Source organism: Gekko japonicus, unplaced genomic scaffold, assembly GCF_001447785.1.
Source record: "Gekko japonicus isolate JY-2015 unplaced genomic scaffold, Gekko_japonicus_V1.1 scaffold8, whole genome shotgun sequence".
Lineage (NCBI taxonomy): Eukaryota > Metazoa > Chordata > Lepidosauria > Squamata > Gekkonidae > Gekko > Gekko japonicus.
Window position 1 is genome coordinate 2763445 of NW_015167057.1, and position 16198 is coordinate 2779642.

General features: G+C 47.0%; 1 protein-coding gene across 1 annotated transcript in view; it reads right to left on the minus strand.

The window, feature by feature from the left end:
* Nucleotides 1-16198, minus strand: part of SOCS7 (suppressor of cytokine signaling 7) — a 32442-nt gene that overhangs the window by 15893 nt on the left and 351 nt on the right. Inside the window, exons 2-3 of the mRNA XM_015412428.1 lie at nt 15613-16184; nt 1088-1152 (exon numbers count right to left, since the gene is read on the minus strand). Of these exons, the coding sequence (XP_015267914.1) occupies nt 1088-1152; nt 15613-16184 (637 nt within the window). The remainder of the gene's footprint in view (nt 1-1087; nt 1153-15612; nt 16185-16198) is intronic.

Sequence of the window (16198 nt, forward strand, 5' to 3'; positions counted from 1 at the left end):
AAGGTGCCACTGGACCCAAACTTTGTTCTATTGTACTTAGCACTGAATGCCCTCTTATTCCCACCCACCCCCAGACTAAAGCCAGTTTGGTGTAGTGGTTAAGCGCGCTGACTCTAATCTGGGAGAACCGGGTTTGATTCCCCACTCCTCCACTTGCACCTGCTGGATGACCTTGGGCAAGCCATAGTTCTGGCACAGCTGTTCTTGAAAAAGAGCAGTTTCTGCCAGAGCTCTCTCAGCCCCGCCTACCTCACAGTGTGTCTGTTGTGGGAAGGGGAAGGGAAAGGAGTTTGTAAGCCGCTCTGAGACTCCTTTGGGTAGTGAAGGGCGGGATAGAAATCCAATTTCTTCTCTTCTTCTTCTTCTAAATATGGGAAGGATGAAAAGTTTATATCTTCATGCTGCATACATACTCCTCCGTATGCGAGAGAAGCAATTCCATGCATACTCTCACATATATTTTCAAATAATGCATTGCAACCCAGACAGTACAATTCTAAGCACCGTATCTCTGCTGAGGACTTGAGAAAGATATAATGCTGCTTGGGTCTGTGCTGAGAAAGTACCAAAATATTCCTGAGCGCCAAGTGAAAAAAACAAAAGAAACGATGCTCCAAAGCAGTCCAAAGTTAGTTATGGATGTTTCTAGCTTATCAGTGATCTGGGCTTTTAAGGACACCCAAGAACAACCACTGGTATTCTACAAAGGTCCTGACATACCAATAGTTTTACTTCTATTTATTCTTATTATCAACAATTATTAACTCCATTTATAGCCAGCCTCTCTCACAGTGGATAAGTTTTGCTCACTTTCAGGACCAAGCAGGTACATGTACGGGAAAGAGATTTCCCTTACACCCAGCACTGCAGATAAAAAGTCTCCAAAAGTTACCAGTCTAAATAATATTTTCCCCCTTAAAAGCCTTCTTACCCACAAACACACTAATACAAGTTATTTGAAGCACAACAAACAGCTTGAAATAAAGTAAAGTAAATAAAGTAATAATTGAACAGCATCACACACATAAGCATTCGTAAAACCATAAGAGCTGTGGGGTGGGTGGGGAGACAAGAGTTTGACACTTACCTGTGAAGAGGGGTCCAAAAACAACGGGAGAAAAGGCACTTTGCGTTCGCATCAATCTCGGTTTTCTGCAACAACAACAACAAGACAGAGAGGGGAACCTGTGAGTAAGAAAATGCAAGGAGCGGAATTCCTCACCTCTGGAAGACCACGTCCAATACACCTCAAACATGCCCAGATTCCTCATCAGCCTCAGGCTGGATTTCAGTGGGGCAACAGCAACAGGTGAAAAGTTACCTGCATGGATGAGTGCATGTTCACAACTGAAACCTCACTGCCTGCAATCATAAGTGGTGTGGTCCATTCCAGCCCCCCCTCATTCCCATCTCAAAGTCAAAGTCAAATACCCTTAATGGCATAGCAGTAAGATACATACATGTACAATAACACGGCATGGATATATAAGACATTATAAGCAATATGAATCAATCCTTTACTAGAATAGATCTATCTTTGACTACTTCGGCAAGAAACTTGGCCACTACAGCTGTAATATTCAGATTAAAATCCTTTAGTAGGTTTTGGATAACATTTTCCCTATTGGAACTATAATTAGGAGGAAATAAAGATAACAACAATTCTTTGCGTAAGAATGAGTAAAATTGACAGTCAAAAATAATATGATATATATAACCTTTCATGAAAGGGAATTTTCTTAAACTGACCTGAAAGCTCTTTTGAAGGGAACACATCCCCATCTCATTCTCTTCCATGAGTAGGCTTGCCAACCTCCAGGTGGTGGCTGGAGAACTCCCACTATTACAACTGACCTCCAGGCAACAGAGATCAGTTCATCTGAAGAAAATGGCCACTTTGGAAGGTGCATTCTGTGGCATTATACCCCACTGAAGTCCCTCCCGCCCCTAAACCCCACCCTCCTCAGCCTCCACCCCCAAAATCTCCAGGTATTTCCTTGCATTTAGAAACAAAATTCTCTCCCTGCAAAACAGAAAGGGCAGGGGGGGGGGAAGCACAGAAAGAAGCAGCCTCAGCACAGAAAAGCACACCTTGTTGCAGCTTTGTAGTGGGACGCATTCGAAACCATGACACACGCCCCCACCGCCACTGTACTCTGAGGCAGTGTTCCCTCTAAGCTGAGTTAGTGTTGAGCTACCTCTCAGTTTTTTAGCCTCCAGCTCACACATTTTTTGCCTTAGCTCAGGAAGGAGGGCTCCAGAGCAAACCAATTTACGCAGCAGCCAAATCGCTCGCTCACAACTTTTAATGCCAGCAGCTCACAAAGTAGAATTTTTCCTCACAAGACTCCACAGCTTAGAGGGAACATTGCTCTGAGGTGGTGCAGGAGTCCAACACCAGGCCTCAGGCTATCTATTCTGCCATCAGTTCTAGCTTTAGATTGCCCCCTTGACTGTCAAATGAACACAGACTGGGGGGGGGGGAAGAGATATTCCGTTTTGCCTTAACGCGCAGGCTGCCTCAAATACTGGCAGCTGGCATAGATGTATGTTAAATACATCCACAACTACTAATTCCGCTCCGGCACACTCTTGACAGAGGGTAATTATTGCACTCTTGAAAAATAAGCTTTTTTCAGCAACAAGTGACGCGTGCCTTCATCTTTAATCCAAGAAAGTTTACCTCAGCTGTCAGAAACGCGTACGTTCATCAAATTCCCAATGTTCAGGCTAGAAAGCTAAAAGCCTAGCAAGCTGTCAGTTCTCATGGCGGCAATCAAGTTACATACTAGAAGAATCAACGGTCTCCAAGAGGATCCTGGGATACATGGTCATTCCCACCCCGCAAGGCCCCCCCCCATTTTATCCTAACAGCCATCCTTGTGAGGGAGGCGAATGCATGAGAATGAGCTGGTACATCTGACTGTAGCATTCAGTACTGCAAGTATAGTTGAGCAGCAATAATGGTTTTTACCCTCTCTGTCTGTTTGTTTTCTATTTGCAAGACGTTCTGGTCGACAAGCAGCCGTTCGGAAAATGACTGAGCCAAGCCAGTGACAGCGTGTGCAATTAAATGAATATATGTTGTCTTCCCTGTCCCCTATGAACATTGTTAGTCCCCTGTCTAAAAAAATGTGTAACTGTAAATCGCTTTGAGCCCACTGGGGAAAGCAATTAATAAATTGAAAGTAATATTATTATTATTCTGAGCAATGGGGAATTATCCTAGCTCAACATTCTAACCACAACACCAGGTTGGCTCTCCATCCATGCTACCTCGACAGCTCTCGTATCCCCCTATATGTATGACTCATGCCTGAAACATTAATCCTAGCTCTGACTAAGGTGGTGAATGTGCACTTGGACTGTACCACTTCAGGTGAGAGCTCATGTGACTGAATGCTCCTCCATTATCACCGAGAGGCAGCATAGTATATCAACTGAAGTTCAATTGAATATCATTTGAAGTTCAGTGTTGGTAAGTGTAATGTGATGCACATTGGGATAAAAAAAATCCCGGCTTCAAGTACAGGCTAATGAGGTTTGAACTTGCTGAGACTGAGAGGGGAAAAGATCTCAGGGTCATAGTGGATAGCTCGATGAAAGTGTCAGCCCAGTGCACTGCAACAGTGAAAAAGGCAAAGTCTAGGTTAGGGATTATTAGGAAAGGGACTGAAAATAAGACGGCCGTTACTATAACAAACTGTTGTGTGAAAATTTTATAAAAATTTCTATGAGGTTATTTATGTTATACCATATAATAGATAAGATAAAAATGATCATATAGTATGAAAAAATGGTAGAATATATCGAGTAAGCCATTATACTGAACTTTTAAGTTATTATGTCACATATATTTTTAAGTTATATTCTTACACCATTACGCCATATATATCGTGTTAGATATTTGTTAAGCTATTATGCCATATACTTTTATATACACTTGTATTCTGATCAAGGAATGTCCTCAATATCTGTAAAATTGCCCTTACATGGTGTTTTTGGTAATTATACTTCCCATGAGTTTTTCCCTATTCCCTTTTCTCTTTCTGTATCCCCTTAAAATCTAAAATAAAAAAATACAGACAGACAGACAGACAGAAAGAAAATTAAGCAGCCAATATTGTAATGCCCCTGTATAGATCTATGGTGCGGCCTCAAGTGGAATACTGTGTACAGTTCTGGTTACCACATCTCAGAAAGACATCACAGAGCTAGAAAAAGTACAGAGGACAGAGACCAAGACGATTAGGGGGTTGTAGTGCTTTCCCTGTGAGGAAAGGCTGAAGAGTCTGGGACTTTTCAGTTTAGACTGAGGGGGGACGTGATAAAGGTTTATAAAATTATGCATGGGGTGGAGAGAGCGGACAAAGAAAACACTTTCCTCCCTCTCCCAAAATACTATAATTTGAGGGCATCCAATGAAGCTGATGGGTAGTAGATTCAGGACAGACAAAAGGAAATGCTTCTTTACACAGAGCAGGCCCGTAGCTCCAAATTTGCTGCCAGAGGATGTAGTGAGGGCCACAGGGATAAACAGCTTTAAAAGGGGATTAGATAGATTCCTTGAAAAGTACTGGGTTCGACGCATGGAGAACTCAGACCACGACATGCGTTCAGACGCGTTTATTGTATTTCACAACAAGACACACAAAACGGCCAAGCAAGGCCAACTATATACACTCCACCCGTCACACCTCTGTCCCCATTGGAGGGTTTGAATATCCCACCAAGGGTGCTATTGGTGGACTCCCGGTGGACTAGGATCCTGGGTCCCTATTGTGTTTGGGACCAAGCTCCTGCTTAAGCCGCAGACCCCTGGTGGCAGTCCGCGTACATAACAATCCTGGAGGGTAAGGCTATCAGTGGCTACTAGCCATGGTGACTGAGGAGAACCTCCACCTTCAGAGGCAGTTAACTGCTGAAACCCAGTGCCAAGAGGCAACATCAGGGAAGGCCTCAGCCTCTAAGCCCTGTTGTTGGCCCAGAGGAACTGGTTGGCCACAGTGTGAGACAGGAGGCTGGACGAGATGGACTACTGGTCTGATCCAGCAGGGCTCTTCTTGTGTTCCTAATTAGTGTTAGACTAGGATCTAGGAAGTAAAGGTTTCCCTTGCTCGAAAGCCAGTTGAATCCGACTCAAGGGTGCAGTGCTCATCTCCGTTTCCAAGGCAAAGAGCCAGCGCTGTCCAAAGACATTTCTGTGGTTATGTGGCCGGCATGACTAGACACATGGAACACTGTTACCTTCCCACCGAAGTGGAACCTATTTATCTACTTGCAATTTCTTGCTTTCGAATTGCTAGGTTGGCAGGAGCTGGGGCCAGAGACAGGAGCGCTCGGGTCTTGAACTGCTGAACTACCGACCTTCCGGTCTGCAGTTCAGCATCTTAACCACTGAGCCACCATAGTCCTAGGATCTGGGAAACCCTGGTACAAATAACCCACTCTGCCATGGCAGCTTCCTGTGGGACCTTGAGCCAGTCACTCTCGCTCTCTGACTAACCTACCTCACAGGGTTACTATGAGGATAAAATGGAGGAGAGAAGAACGATGGAAGTTGCTTTGAATCCCTACTGGGGAGAAAAGCTGAGCATGAATGAAGTGAACAAAAATGAAAAACATTCTACCTAGAAAACTCACTCACAAATCAACGAAAATGCCTCAGTCCATTGGTTGTCCATTCATATGGAAAGCATGAGTGATAGGGGAACATTTAGTTATGCAAGCCCCCCCCCAACTTTGAAGGGGTATAGCCCAGACCTATTTACCATATCACTGAGAAACATGAGAGGGCCTGGCTCAAGGTCACCCAACCACCTTCCTTCCTGAAAAATAATAACTTGGGGGGGGGGGGGGGCAGGGAATGGGTTTTTTTTTTTTTTAAAAAGATTTTTTTTGGCCTGTAATGGATTTTTTTTCCCCACAGAAAGTTTTCTTTTTCTGAATACTTAAAGTGTTTTGTAAAAACAGGCTACAATCTCAAGGAACTCCTTCCTGAAGTAAGCCCCACTGAACAACAAAAGAGACTTGCTTCTGAGTAGTCCTCCTTATGATGGCTCCCGCAGTAATACAATGAACAGATAACCTGCCTCCTCATTATTACTTAGAAACTGCCCAATTAATTTTTTCCAGGCGACTATGACCAAGAACGCTATGGATTAAGCTATTACACACACATTAAAAACAGCTGCCTAAATTGTCATCTTCTAATCACTTCATCTATACATAATGACAACTTATTATGTTTTAGGACTTCACAAGAAGCCGGGACCCGCAATACTCGCGGGTGGGGAGGGGAGAAGCTACATGTGGAGGAGGAGGAGGAAGAAGCCACAGGTGAGCCTTCTCCCCTGCCCCCCCTGCACAGACAGCGAGGCCCGAGCCCACCAATCCTTCTCCCCCCCCACCCCCCCCCGCGACTCCCAGCTGCCGGGCCCGCCAATCCTTCTCCCTCGCCTCCCCACACCAGCGGCGAGTCGCGCGGGCATGCAGAGACTTCTCCCGCTCCCTCCCCAGCACCGGAGGTGAGGCCCGAGCAGCTGGGAGCCACCGGGCCTGTTGAGCCTCCCCCTCAATGGCCAGAGCGTTCTCTGCACATGCGCATAGAACGCTTTTACATTTTGGGAGATTTAAGTATCCCCCGTATATTTTTTTCAACTTTTTAGATTTTTCTGCACACCTGGGGACTGCCCCAAGTGTGCAGGAAAATCTCCCTGCCCCCCAAGTGCCCCCGAAGTGCGGATATAGCGATCCGCACGGAGGGGGCCACTTGGCTATTAGATATATAGATGGGGGGGTTTACTTGTAAGCTGGCTCAAGCAGGGTTCTGGAGAGGCGGCATCTGAAATTCCAATAAATAAATAAAAACGACTACTTTGGGCGAATGGGGGAGGGCGGGTGCTTTTGAGGTATTTAAACAGCACATAAAATTAAGAAGATAAGATTGGATTTATACCCCGCCCTTCACTACCCAAGGGAGTCTCAGAGCAGCTTACAACCTCCTTTCCCTTCCCCTCCCCACAACAGACACCCTGTGAGGTAGGTGGGGCCGAGAGAGCTCTGAGAGAACTGCTGTTTCAAGGACAGCTCTAACAGAACTATGGCTTGCCCAAGGTCATCCAGCAGGTGCAAGTGGAGGAGTGGGGAATCAAACCCGGTTCTCCCAGATTAGGGTCCGCGCACTTAACCACTACACCAAACATTGTACACTGTTTACTAAAGCCAAACAAGCTGAATCAGATCCCAAATCCATTTAGGATTATTATTTTTCTGATTCAAAATTTCCAAGAAAACCAACACTGCTTAGGGATTTGAACTCTAGTGTCCAAGAACATTCACCATGTTACATGGGCTTGTCTCCCTTTTACAGCTCAACGAGAAGCCTTCCGCTGATTCTTCAAACTGAATTTGTCACAAGCCAAATCTTCCTGCCCCTTTGTTCTCTGTTTTAAACCGTTCTAACTTAAATAGCTCTCCCACGTCTACAACCAAGAGAACACCAGCCACTCATGTGCTCCCAAATTTTCCAAACAATTCCCAAAGTTGCACTCCCAGGAGAACTATCTGTAGGTTGTCTGAAAGACTGCTGGTCTGGTGAGTCCACAGTTAGCACCCTCCCACGAGGAGAGAACAATCTACTGTTTTGGTCCTGCATCTTTCCAACTGGCCTCTGGCACAGAAGGGTAATTCTACTGCGTCTCAGTGCAGGATCTTAGGAGCCTTGCTAAAGGTATATGTTCACTCTCGGGCTTGGGGATTTTACCCTATGGGTATATGGCAGAGTATTTCACCTATTTAACAGTCGCACACTACTGCAGAACTTATTCATTAGCCCGTTTCAATGTGGTACCCTCCACGGTTCTCTACGAGAGATTTCATAAAATACCATACACTAACAGGCTATGCACATGTAATCCGCAGGACATAGAGAGCCCTGAACGGTTTTTTGCACTGTACTTATTATCTGCAGAGGGCTGCAGTAGCTCAAGTGGTTAAGACGATGAACTGCAGACCGGAAGGTCGTTAGTTCAGCAGTTCAAGACCCGAGTGCTGCATGACAGAGTGAGCTCCCGTCTCTGGTCCCAGCTTCTGCCAACCTATCAGTTCGAAAGCAAGAAATTGCAAGTAGATAAATAGATACCACTTCAGTGGGAAGGTAACAGCATTCCGTGCGCCTCGGCGTTTAGTCATGCTGGCCACATGACAACGGAAATGTCTTTGGACAGCGCTGGCTCTTCGGCTTGGAAACGGAGATGAGCACTGCAACCCAAGAGTTCGATTCGACTGGCCTTTGAGCAAGTGAAACCTTTACTTTTACTTATTATCTTGCTATATGTTCCACACTTATTGATCCCTTGTTGAGAGAGCAATCAGGGGAATCTGATGAATGTAAAATTATTTTTTTATTATCTACTCAGAACCAAATGGTGATTGAAACTGTGGCCAAATTTGTGTACCTTGCATCTAGGAGGCGAGCAATGTATCAGCAGGCAGGGCCTTGATTGTTCAGACTGTCCCCCCCTCCCCCGATTATAACTCGGTTGTTATGCCAATAAAGGTTGTTTGTTTTGTTGTGTCTCAGATGCAATGGGATTGTTAACCCCAATGCAGAATTACACAACCCCAGAAGACACTGCCCACTGCAGCCTCATTGCTGTGGAGTTACCTCCTTTTAGTCAAAGACCTTGAAAAGGGAAGGCAGCACAGAGTAGCGTGATCTTGCCAGATCATGGAAGCTAAGCAGGGAGGGAGACCACCACCAAGGAAGACTGCAGAGGAAGGCAATGGCAAACCACCTCTGCTGCTCCCTTGCCTTGAAACCCACCGTAAATCAGCTGTGTATCTTGACACCACTTTATACACACACACAAATCCAAGTTCAAAATGGTAGATTTTATTTCCCATCTATAAACTGCCTTGAGGATGGTTTGATCCAAGGGCAGAGAACATTTTTTTATTAAAACAAATAAAAGCTGGTGCCTTATTGTCAGCCAAAAATATTAGCCACCCTCTCTCACACCAAAGAGTCCCCTAATCAATGGCCAGAAAATCCAAATCTTCACTGCAGTGACAGAGAAGGAATAGAGAGGGCAGAGAAAGAAGTTCTTTCCCCCCTTTCTCACAGTACAAGAACTCATGGGCACTCAATGAAATTAATGAGCAGTGAGCTTAGAACAGATAAAGGAAAGTACTTCCTCATCCAAAGAGTAATGAACACATGGAATTTACTGCTGCAGGAAGTGGCAGCGGCCACAAGCATAGACAGCTTCAAGAATGGACTGGATCAACATATGGAGCAGAGGTCCAGCAGTGGCTATTAGACACAAGGTATAGATGAAACACACTGAGGAATTTCAGACAGACGATATAATCCGGAAGAGGAACGGTTCCCAAATGGTTTCTGGTCTGTAATTTCAGACAGAACTGTTTTAGAACCGGTTCCCTACCAGAATATATTTGTAATTTCAGACACAAACGCTTCTGTCCCGTTTAGGAAACGGGGCTGAAGCGTTTTACCTGTCAACCGCTTCCAAGTAGTCTTCAGTTTCCTCTCCCAATTCTGATGCGCTTTTTCCCGCCGTTTTCCACCCGCGTGGGCCATCTCTGGCTTTTTTTTAACGTTCGCTTTATAGCATTATATCAGCAGCATTATATCAACCCCATCGCAACAGCATTATATCAACCCCATTGAAATGCCTGGAGTGTTTTGTTATAGTGCTATAGCGCTCTAAAGCGAATGTAAAAAAAAAAAAAAGCTGGAAATCACCCGCATGGGCAAAAAACGGCAGGGAAAAAGCGGGGAAGACTGAAATGGCAAACCGCTTCAGATCTAGGTCTTTACCAGAAGGGGAAAGCCATGTGTGAAATGGCAGCCCTATACCGGTTTACTCCATGACGGATCAAAAACGGCTTCAAAACGGGTTAAAAAGGGTAATGTGAAATTCCTCTATGTCTGGGGCAGAGCTGCTCTGTATTCTTGGGGCTTGGGGGCAACAGTGGGAGGGCTTCTGGAGTTCTGGCCCTGCTGTCAGACCTCCTAGGTTTTGGCCACTGTGTAACATGGAGTGTTGGACTGGATGGGCCATTGGCCTGACCCAACATGGCTTCTCTTATGTTCTTATTCTCTGCTGTGACCCTCACCACATAGACTGGCCTGACTGAAGAGGTCACTCACTATCGTTCCATAAAATGGACAACATGGAACGGTTTAAGAGTGAATTTTTATTAAAGAAGTATTTTTGTAATTTTTCATGTTTATTATTGGTTCCATTGCAGGTTTTTCAATTTCTGTAATCCACCTTGACTGTGAACAAGAAATGAAGTATTAAAAATAATAATAACCAATTCTGCAACACCACAAAGAATACAATATGGTCTCTAAACTCTTATTTTTCTTCTTGCAACACACAAGACCACCCATATTAGTCCCATTATTCTTATTACCTTCACTTATAGCTGCCTTTCTCACTAACACTCAAGGTGGATTACAAAGCAATTCAAATAGAATTCAAAGCAATTCAAAATCACCGAACTGGAAAAGAATGCAAACCAAAGCTGTCTAAAGCAACAAGGATTGTCTATAAGGATTGCCATAACATCCCACAATGAAGAAAGGGGGTGACAACGATAGAACACACTGCAGAAAGAAAAAGGGGGTGATGCGCACAACAAACACTGCGATAGACAACAACACTATCCCTTAGAGAAGTGACCTCCTGTGCCGTTCCATTATACTAACATTTATAAAAATGCTCTCCTGAACATTTTGATTTTGCACACTCTGCAAAATTATAGGACTGTGAGGGCCCTCCTCATCACATCAGGGAAGCCACTCCACAAGGTGGGGAGCCGTTGCAGAGAAGGTGTGTGCTGAGGCTGTTGCTCGTCTTAGTAAAAGGGTAAAGGTTTCCCTTGCTTGAAAGCCAGTCGAATCCGACTCTCTCATCTCCGTTTCCAAGCCGAAGAACCAGCGCTGTCCAAAGACATTTCCGTGGTCATGTGGCCGGCATGACTAGATACCAATGCTGTTTTTCTTACCCATTTGCAAAGCAGCACCTTCAGAAGGCTTTGCTCAGAGGAGCGAAGCTGTGGCAGGGTCGTAACAGGAGAGGTGGTCCTCCCAGCAGGTGGGTCCAAAGCCCCTAAGAGCTTTGCTGGAGAGAACCAGAACCTTGAACTCAAACCAGTAACCAACGGACTGTCTGCAGGACGGGTGGGACACACACCTCCCACTTTGCACCCACCAGTAGCCAGGTCACGGTGTTCTGCACCAACTGGAGTTTCCGAATTGTCTTTAAGGGCAGACCCAGAGGGCCAGATCAGCCAAATCAAGACAGGAGGGTCATCTCCCAAGCTAAGTGAAAACAAAAGAAGGCTTTTGCACTGCCTTAACTTATTTCCCGAGAAATAAAGCTGAACCCTACATAAGTGTGAGACAGATCCCATCAAAAGTGGGAAGCAGTACCCTGACCAGCCAAGCCTGATTTCATCAGATCTTGGAAGCTAAGCAGGGCCGACCCTGGCAAGTACTTGGATGGAAGACCTCCAGAGAATATCAGGGCTGGGAGGCCAGAGGCAGGCTATCAAGCCTCTGAACGTCCTCTGTGCCCCAGTAGGAGTCGCCAGAGGTTGCTATGACTTCCAGGCATGGGCACACCCAACCAGCATGAACTCCATCTAGTCAGGATTCAGTTTCACCGTGTTCACCGTTAGCCATTTAACCTCATCAGTCAAGCACCTGTTCAGAACCTTTACAATGTCACCAGGAGATCTGGATAAAGAGATACAGAGTTGGGCATATTAATGACAACCTTCCCCATAACTACGAATGGTTTTTCCTAAGGGCTCTAGGAGCCAGCGTAGTGTAGCGGTTAAGAAGAAGAGAAGAGATTGGATTTATACCCCGCCCTTCACTTGGAGTCTCAGAGCGGCTTACAAACTCCTTTCCCTTCCCCTCCCCACAACAGACACCCTGTGAGGTAGGTGGGGCTGAGAGAGCTCTTCACAGAAACTGCTCTTTTTCAAGGGCAACTCTTATCAGAACCATGGGTTGCCCAAGGTCTTCCAGCCAGGTGCAAGTGGAGGAGTGGGGAATCAAACCCGGTTCTCCCAGATTACAGTCCGCACACTTAACCACCACACCAAACTGGCGGACTCTAATCTGGAGAAGCAGGTTTGATTCCCCACTCCTCCACATGAAGCCAGCTAGGTGACCTTGGGTCAGTCACAGTTCTCTCACAACTCTTTCAGCCCCACCTATCACACAAGGTGCCTGCTGCAGGGAGAGGAAGGGAAGGTAACTGTAAGCTGTTTTGAGACACCTTCAGGTAGAGGAAAGAGAGGTATAAAAACCAACTCTTCTTCTTTACCATCGAGGCTGAATAGATTGGGGAGAAGACCGAGCCGCGAAGAACCCAACAAATCAGGGTACACATCAGTGACAACTAGTTTCCAACAGTAACCCCTCCCCCCGAGCTCTGCTCTTAAGGAATTATTTAAACCAATCCAAAGCATGTACCTTACCCCTTACTTCTACCTCTAAACATCTCAACAAGATGGCACAGTCCATTGTATCAGAGCCTTCTGATAAGTCCAGTGAGGACAAGAGAAACACAGACCTGGTCTACAATCAACTAAGGCCACCAGCATCAAGCCCAGTCTGAAACAAGACTGAAAGGGGTCATGGGCAGAGGAGTTATCCAGGAAGTCCGGGAGCAGCTCTGATTCCACTCCATCAACTTGCCCAGGAAATTAGAAACCAGGTGGAAACTGGACTTATCATTCTCCTCTAGGGATGATTTTTAAGTAGTCCACCTGCCTGCCTGTTTTACAGTCCAAGGTGATTGATTTATAACAGACTTTAGGGACCAAATGATGTGATCTCTACAGGATTTCTTTTTTGGGGGGGTATTTTTTGTATTTTTCGTGTGTGTGTGCGCGCGCGCATGTGCACACGTGTACGCACCTGGAAGTCATGGCAACCTCTAGTGACTGTGTGTGCACCTGGAAGTCATGGCGACCTCTGGCGACTGACCCGTGCTAGGGGCCTGGAGGATATTCAGAGAGGTGGCTGAATAAAGCCTGCCCCCACCTCCCGACTGCTGGTATTCCAAGGAAGTCTCCCATCCAAATACTTGCCAGAGTCAACCCTACTTAGCTTCTGAGATATGACGAGATCGGGCTTGCCCAGGCTATGCAGGTCAGGGCTTTATAGAAGAAGAAGAAGAAGAAGAAGAGATTGGATTTATACCCCGCCCTTCACTACCCAAAGGTGTCCTTCACTACCCAAAGGTGTCCCAGAGCGGCTTACAAACTCCTTTCCCTTCCCCTCCTCACAACACCCTGTTGAAACTGCTCTTTTTCAAGAACAGCTCTTATCAGAAGTATGGCTTGCCCAAGGTCACCCAGCAGGTGCAAGTGGAGGAGTGGGGAATCAAACCCGGTTCTCCCAGATTAGAGTCCGCACACTTAACCACTACACCAAACTGGCTGTAAAGAAATCTTTATGGGATTTCTTTACAGGATTTCAGTACCCAGGACAGGCAAGGATCCAAAACACAAGTGGTGGCTTTCACTGATCCTGCTGTCATCCATCACGGTAGCCAGATCAAAGTGATCCACGGACAGCCTGCCTACACATGTCCTGGGGATTACTAATGACTCACCTATATTACAGCCAGCATCCAAATCAGAATGTATTTGGGAGATTTTTCTCAGCCAAAAAAACTTTGTGAAAGCATCAAAACTAATCATCAGTTCCTGGGCATGTAAAAACTCAGGCTTCAGAGTCAATAAGTGCTGAAATAACTTTAAACAACTGAGCTGGGTGTGAACTAGCTGATGCGACGGTAGCAGCGAAGTAGGACTTCTTCACCACTGTCACCTTCATTTCATAGGTCTTCCGATGAGCTCCGTAGCACACTGTCAGATTCAGTTTGAATTTTCCGCCATCACTGTTGTAGACATCTCACAGCCCCCTTCAAATCTCTCAGCTGCACAGCAAACCAAGGTGGCAGATACTACCTCGAGGACGGAAAAGGTCAGTGGTGGCGGGAGGTGAAACCTTGTCAATAGCTTCTGGGACTTCTCATTCCAGGCTTCCACACCAGGGTTTCAACAAGTGCTGTCAACTGGGACCCTAACATTCTGGCACTAGTCTCCACCAGTGGACCATTTTAACTGGCCCCTCGCTCCGGTACAGCATCGGTGCCACCTTCACGAACGCCTTGAGGAGACAGTGGTTGGACCATGGCACAGGGACGAACCCCTACACCAGACCTTGCCCCAAAGACTTATTGTGAAAAAGTTAATCTCTGGTTATGTATACAGACTGTCACAACCTAAGAGAGACCTGTAGTCACCAGAGAGGCTACGAGATCCTGAGGCAGATCAGATAAGGCATCATCAGTCTGCATGCTGAATTCGTCTTCCAATCACAACAGTGGAGGCCTCAAGCATCAGAGAATCCACTTCCTGACATTTGGCACCCTAACCCTTAAGACAGAATCATTCACGAGCGTGTAGCTTATGCATTCAACACCAGAGTGCATTCCCAACGTCCATTCAACACCAGAGTGCACACCCACCATGCATTCAAAATCAGAGTGCATTCTCACCATGCATTCAACACCAGATTGCATTCTCACCATGCATTCAACACCAGAGAATCGAATTGTAATAGAGACTCTTCAAACCCCAAATATAGAATCCCATCTGTGCCCCATTAGGATCCTAGAAGACTGAGGCTGCAATCCTAAGTGTGCTGACTCAGACATAGGTCCCACTGAGCTCAACACTGACTAAACACACTTAGGGTCACACTGTCAGTCCCCTTTGACAGACTACTGAGTTAGGTCAAACCATACCCTTTGCAGCCTGCCAACAGTGCCAGAGATCCCAATACTTTCAATATCCAAACCAACCAATATTAAAACCAACCAAAACCACACACTGTGCATGCTCCAGAACACATCTGGAGAACTGACAGCTTGCAAAATGAGCTGATCTGCTGGGGAAAAAGAAGGGTCACCTTTGCATTTCCCCAAAAAAGCTATGCTGGGGGAGATTTTGGAATTTATGAGATACAAAAGCTATGCGGGATGGGCGCTGTAGTAAAGAGAACTGGGCAAGACTGAAACAGCGCAGACTTGATTCACCCAATGTGTTGTGTTACTTAGGTTGGTTGTAATAAGACATGGTAAACAGATTTAGCTTTGGGATTTTGCTAAGGGTCAGCACAGCTACCTACTTTTGAGAGTTGGCAGAGACCACTATATTTTGCTGCTGAAATACAGCAGAGGCCCACGCGTGAAAACTGCTTGAATAGGGGTGGCAGATCAAAAAAGGATGGGAGGCCAGGGCAAATAATCTCTGGTCCCCATGGCTTTGAGCACATGCCCTGGGAAATCCAGGCCCTGCTCCCCTTCCCTCCACAAACCACCAGGGCTTGAATAATAAACCCTCCTAAAACCCCAAAGATCCAGACACACCACCACAGAAACCACTCGTCCCCCTCTCTTTTTCCAACCAAGCCTCCAAAGAATTCCAGCGCTCACCCCTCCGTGTCCCCCTCCCACAAGGTTCCCCCGACAGCGCCCTCTCCCCCCCTACCTGCCCGAGTCTTGCTCCCGACCCCCAGGCTGGGACACGTCGGGGAGACTCCCGGCCGTGCCGGCGGCGGCATTGGCTGGGGAAGCAGCGGCTGGCGGGAACTCCTTGTCTCCAGCCCGACGTGCGCCCGAGCCGGCTGCTGCGTTGCAGGACGGTCCACTGCAGCTTTTGGTGCGGAACAATCGGCTCAGGCGAATCTTGAACGAGCCTTTCCTAGAGGGGGCGGACGAGCTGGGGCGGCTGGTCCCAGCGGCGGTTGGGGGCACCGGCCCAGCCGGAGGAGGAGGCGCAGCAGCAGACGACAACGACACCGGGGCAGCTGGAGCGGGCGCTTGGAAGCGGCTGCCCCCCACGCAGGCTTGGCTGGAGGCATCTCCCTGCCCTGTCTCTTCCTCTTCGTCCTCCTCGTCGGGGCCGAGGGCTTCGAGCACCAGGAGGGCGTCGCTGGTCTCCTCCCCCGGGGGCAGCAAGGGCAGAGTGGGCGGCGGGGCTAGAGGCGGCGGAGGCAGGAGACTCAGGCACGGGCAGTCGCCGGCAGCCTTGCCCGGCCCTCCCGGAGCCGTCGGGGGCGCCTGATGCAGCCCCA